Here is a 6,000-nt window from a genome sequence, read left to right as displayed (position 1 = left end):
CAGGAATTAAGAATGAAAAAGTGTGAGAAGTAACAGAAGAGAAGATGGCATCATCAGGAGCACCTGGCACAAACTCAAGTTACTCTGTGAACTTCTCATTATCGAAAGGAATTTAGTTCACAATATGCATAATTCAGCAGTTTCCCAGAGAACTCATGACACACTACTGCATTTTTTAATAAGTATAATTTTTCCCGTTTCATCTCAAATTAATAAAACATCAGTAAACACCCAGAAAAGAACAGTACACGAATGAAGGACACAAGAACCTCAGGAATTAACACCCATCCCTCCCCCCTCGATGGAGGCAGCATCAAGAATGCAGTGTTTAATTGGAAACCAGGGATGTACTGTATGGTGACTAACATAATATAATTAAAAATCATTAAAAAAAAAAAAAAAGAATGCAGTGTTTAATAAGGAACACCCACAGGTTTTGGGCAGTATTTTGAGAACAAGAGGTACCCAGTCTCTGAAGGGAGGGAAGCATGGCTAACGAACAACCTGGGTGCACACAGAGACAAAGACGCTTCCAGAACTGCCCCACCAAACACTCTCGGTGGCAGCACCAACAGCAACTGACGGGGGGACAAACCATGGGCATGGAGCCGGCGAGTGAGCTGAGCATATCACTCGGGGTGACTGACAGGTCCCCGGTTACTGCAGAGGCCTTCTGCCCAGACCTACAGGAATTCCTACAGCAGCACAACATACTGTCTGAGGTCACTGCCACATGGAGCCCTGAGCACAAGGACACCACAGGGGTGCGGACAACCTCTCAGTTCCAGCCTTGGCCTCCGCCCGTCTACCCAGGTTCTGCACAAGGCACCCCTCACCTCCACACCTTCCATAATGCCACCTACATCCGCCTCTCCATGATGTCCAGCATCGAGAGGGAACTGACCTTCTAGACAAGAACCTTCACAGTCCCTGGACATTTCTGAATCTATAGATCAAGCTTTCCCAGGAAATGTCCTACTGACATCTAGGACAACTGTCTATGACTAGGAGATTCATTTAGGCTTGCCGCTCAAAGCTGGGGTTCATTATTCAAAATGCTATTTTTAGTAACCCATCATGCAACTGTGACACACTTTGTCCATTCTACTGTTGATAGACACACCGGTTATTTCAAACTTAGGGCTATTACAAATAATGCCGGTAATATATTCTTGGGCGTGTCACTTGATACACTGGGTTACAAGGTAGGGGATGCTGGCTTACAGACTCAAGAGTGCTCAGTTTTCCAGAGTGGCTGTGGCCAGTTACATTCCCACCAGCAGCATACACGCCTTCCTTCCGCTCAGCACTTTCACCAACATTTAGGACTGTGAGGCTTCTTCATTTTTGCCAATCTGGTGACTGTCTTGGTATTTCATTTTGGTTTTGATTTGCATTTCTCTGATACCTCAGTACTTTTCATATTGGATATTAGACTATATATTGGCCAGACCTGGTTATTAAAGTCTGCCTTCAAATATCACTGCAATCAGCCAATCTGTCAACACTTTGAACTCTATCTGGAAAGAAGGCATATATCCAGAATAAAATCATTCTTTACTGCATCTACCACCACAAACCTTGTCCAAGAACCATCACCCCTCATCTGAACCACCACATACCACAGGCTCTTAAAGTGGTCTCTCTGATTCTACCTTGCCCCTGTCCTTGTAAGACAGGGATCCTCTTCAAACATAAGCCACATTGAGGCTCTCCACTGCTCACATTCCTCCAATGGCTTCCCATCTCATTCAGAATAAAGTCCCAGTTCTGACCAGGGCTTACGACAAGGCTTGGGATGACCTAGCCCCTGGCTACCTCACTAACTTCATCTCCTGTGTCCTCCTCCTGAGTCTCCTTCTCACTCAGTTCCAGCTACATCACCTCTGTGTTGTTCCTCGAAACATGCCAACCACTCTTTCATCACCAATCCTTTGCACCTGCTGTCCACCCTTCCCCCAACTAAGGGAAGCGTTCCTCCACCCCCTGCAGGTCTCTGCTTGGATGTTCCTCTCCAAGGTTTTCCCTGACCAACCCATCTAAAATAGCGCCGCCGCCACCTCATCCTTCCCAAACCCCGCTAGCCACTTTTATCTTTCTCATTGCCTCTGTCACCACCTAACACTACATATATGCTCACTCGCTTTCTCTCCTCACACTAGAATGCAGACTCTATCAGAACAGGGATTATCTCTCTTGCTCAACACTGTACCCTGGTACCTAGACAGTACCTTGTAATATACACAGCCGCTGACAAATATTTGTTAACCAAGGAACAAGAGAGTATCAGTACAAGTAATAAAACATGTATCTATTAATTTCTTCTAGAACAAGATAAGAACCTGCCTGGAGTAATGGTCTTCCTGCACGAAACACACTACCATGCCCATAACCGATTAATAAATGTTCAATCAGTAAAAGAACCACCACCAATGGGTCTTGTCCTTTCCTACTCCCTTCTCTCTCACCCTTCCAGATGTTCTAAAACAATGTAGAATTTACTTCCATGCTACCATCAATTTTTTCACAGTATATGTATTTTTTCAAGAATCCATTCTTTCCAGGTTGCACGTCACATTAACAGCTGTTATTTGCACTTAAATGTCAATGGATTCAGTGTTTATACTCGCTTCTTCTTCATCTGAAAATGTGGTTATAGGCAGCTACTCAAGTAGCTTGCTCAAGGGCAAGTTTTTAGAAATGTTGATGAAATTAAGACTAAGTCTCTGATTTTCTGAAAAAGTCTTCCTTTTGTTCTCACAAGCGGGCAATGGGATGGCCGCACAGAGAAAGTTAAGGTCACACGATCCCTTAAGTGTTGTTCTATTTCTATTGTTTTTCGTATCTTCAGCTTGTAGTGTTACAAATACATTATATGCAAGTCTAATTCACTTCTATTTGTTTATAACCTGAGCTTTGGTTTTTTCTCTTTGTAATTACAAATTTCACCAGGATAGGTCTAAATGTGCATCTTCTTTCAATATATTGCCTGACATTTGGTGAAACCTTTCATCTAAAGATTGAGTCTTTCTTCAGCTCAGGGTGAAATTTTCTTCTATTATTTCTTTCATGAATGTTTGCTTTGATCTCTCCTTGAAATCCCATTATGTTTATCTTAGACAAGTTCTGTCCAACAGAAATACAATTTGAGCCACAAAGGTAATTTAAATTTTTCCAGGAGCCACATCAAAAATAAAAAGAAGTGAAATTAATTGTCATAATGTATTTATCCAAACATATCCAAAATATTATCATTTGAAAATGTAATCTATAAAAAACTTACAGGTGAGATGCTCCTCCCTCCCATATTGAGTCTTCAAAACCTGGTATGTGTTCTCTACTTGAAGCTCATCTCAATTCACACTACCTGTTTTTCAAAGGCTCAACAGTCATTTTGGGCTACAGTGTGCCATACTGGACAACAGAACAGATCTTCTGGAACTCTCTTCCATGCTTTTTTAGTTAATAATTTTTAACCTTTCTCTTTTTCTTCTGAATCCTAAAAGAATTCATCCAGCTGATCTTCAAATCCACTAACTCGGCTTCCTAAGGTATTCACCCTCCTCATTATGGCACCTACTGAACATTTTAGTTCAACAGTCATATTTTACACCCTCAGGGTCTCACCCTTCATGGCACACTGCTCCTGGGCACTGACTGCCTGTTTTGATTATCTAGGAATGCCCTCTAGAATGCCAGGACTTTGTCTTATAATTTTAACTTCTCTTCCACCTCCTGCAGTACCTCTCCGTTTTACTGGAAATCCTTCCTCTGAGTCATCGTTACAAGCCCCCACTTTTGAGCTAAAAGCCTCTCTGCTTAGTGATACCGCCCTATCTGCTTGGTCTTAAAAAGAAAAGTCAAGTTTATACATCTCTGATAGCCAAGTTGGGTACCATCAGGGGTCGCAGAGGTCACAATTCATTCTTCTTGGGCCCATAAAAACAAGAAAAAGGTTAGACTTAGTGACATTTCCTGTAGATCTCCTCAGAGATCTCACAGTTTGCAGGAAATAGGGATGGAATTAAAAGCAAAGGAAATGCGGGGACCTTAAATTAACTGTCCACTCATGTCCACTCAGACAGTCCAGGGCTAACTGGGATGCCATTACAGCACCTGGCTGAGGTACTGGACGGCAAAGTTACGGAACGTTTTCCGTCGCAACAGAAAGTTTTACTGGACAATACTCGGCTAAACAATTCCTCCTCAAGCCCCAAATACCATACCACCAGGTTCTGGCTCTACAAAATCCCCTCCTCCTCCCACTTTTTCCTTCCTTCAGGAGTTTTTGCCCTTGCCCCTAAAAGCCTTGGTCCTTTTCACCTATTTCGACTCATGACACTCCCCTAGCCCAAGGAATAAAGGACGCTCAAAAGAGCAGTACAACGGTAGCATTCACTTGATGGGACTTAGATTTACTGATTAACTAAGAAACGCTTCCCAGTATCAGTACTTGAAAGAAATGCCCGATATTTCGAAATATCTTTCAAGCAAGCATGCCCATTAAATACTGGCATTGTTGTCAGAAATAACTGACAACTGGTGAGGCTGAAAACACTAAACTCAGGGTGAAAAGGATTTTGATCAGAACTATGAGCTGTGCTTAACTAGGAAATAAATTAGGTATAATAAAATGTTGGGTAGACTACAAGAAAACTAGTAATGAAATAAGGGTTATCCAAAAATTCTTGAAATAATGATGAATAGAGCCCACAAGCCTTTGAACTCCACCTATCACCTCTACTAACAGACTAGGTTGTCAATGTGCGGCTGTGTTTACGCCTAAGGGTCTACGGAGGTTATTTTATAATTGCCACAATTCCACAAAGAAAACTCAGGTGAAGGTCAATGAAAGCTGAGTGTTCTAAATTACAAAATCAGGAACAATCTTTTTTTGTCATTCATAACATTCCAGTAATAAAAGAGAATTACCTCAGTAACAGGTGTATTTTCCTGGAGCTCAGTTGTGTGCGAGGCCAATAAACCAATCACCCGAGCAACCTTGGCCCGTCTGTAAATGGAGAAAAATAAGCTCTGAAGAGGACAGTTAGAGACCCAAGTAACCAACTCTAGTTAGTTACGTTACACAGTAATGAGCATTAACATAAGATAAAAGTGTGCTAGGGCGAACGCTCACTCCTCCACATATCTGACCCTGTGTACACAAAGAGCCAAAAACAGCAATCCCCTCTGCAGGACTGTCTAAATAGTGACTCAAGTTGAACAAGTTCGGCTTTCATTGTAAAATGTAAAATAAAAATTTTGAAAGGCCTTAACCAGAGAGGAGAAAAAAATGCAATTAACCTTTTTACTTCTGAGTACAGCAGTATTTGGCTAAAGGTTATGTCCTACTTATTAGACAAAGGATTTTATACATAAGTGGTTAAAAAATAACAGTTAAACATATAGTTATATATCTACTTTTATAGAAATTTGTACAATCCTAGATCTTACAAATATTGTTCCAAAAACTACTAGCTTTAGTGAGGTGTTTCTGTATCATTATCCAACAGAAAATAAGGTCAATAAATGATTAAATATCATTTTCAGATGATTTGCAAAAGTTTAGTAATAAGATTTTTTTAATTGGAAAAAATAGTTGGACATAAGAGTTGATGAGAACCATATTTTTTTTTTGAGCACTGTATTCATATTGATGCTTGCATGTTTTCTGGGCTAATCAGTGTGTACACCAGCCAGAGAGTCTCTAACTTTGGGGCTTCTTAAAATAAACTACACAGAACCCATGGAGGGAAACAAATCAGACTCCGAGAAGGACCACAGGGAAATGTTCATGTTGTCAGAATTCTAACATACAGACATAATTCTTATGGATTTCAACACTTCTTGAATTAGCCATTCAAATCTCTTAACATATACAAATTAAAGAAGTCCTAGGCATTCATATGACAAGCATCCTGCCTCTAAATAAAAAACATTATACAGTCGTTTAAATTTTAATTCCAGTATACTTACCATGCAGTGTTATATAAGTTTCAG

The 6,000-nt window shown here is 40.7% G+C and overlaps 1 protein-coding gene across 4 annotated transcripts in view; it reads right to left on the bottom strand.

Annotated features, from left to right (window-relative positions):
- Nucleotides 1-6,000, bottom strand: part of ULK4 (unc-51 like kinase 4) — a 596,079-nt gene that overhangs the window by 539,537 nt on the left and 50,542 nt on the right. For all 4 annotated transcript variants that reach the window (XM_040636925.1, XM_040636927.1, XM_040636926.1 and 1 more), the window contains one exon: nucleotides 4,933-5,011. In XM_040636925.1, the coding sequence (XP_040492859.1) occupies nucleotides 4,933-5,011 (79 nt within the window). The remainder of the gene's footprint in view (nucleotides 1-4,932; nucleotides 5,012-6,000) is intronic.

This window comes from Ursus maritimus, unplaced genomic scaffold, assembly GCF_017311325.1.
Source record: "Ursus maritimus isolate PB19 unplaced genomic scaffold, ASM1731132v1 scaffold_20, whole genome shotgun sequence".
Lineage (NCBI taxonomy): Eukaryota > Metazoa > Chordata > Mammalia > Carnivora > Ursidae > Ursus > Ursus maritimus.
This window is presented reverse-complemented; position numbering and strand designations above follow the sequence as displayed.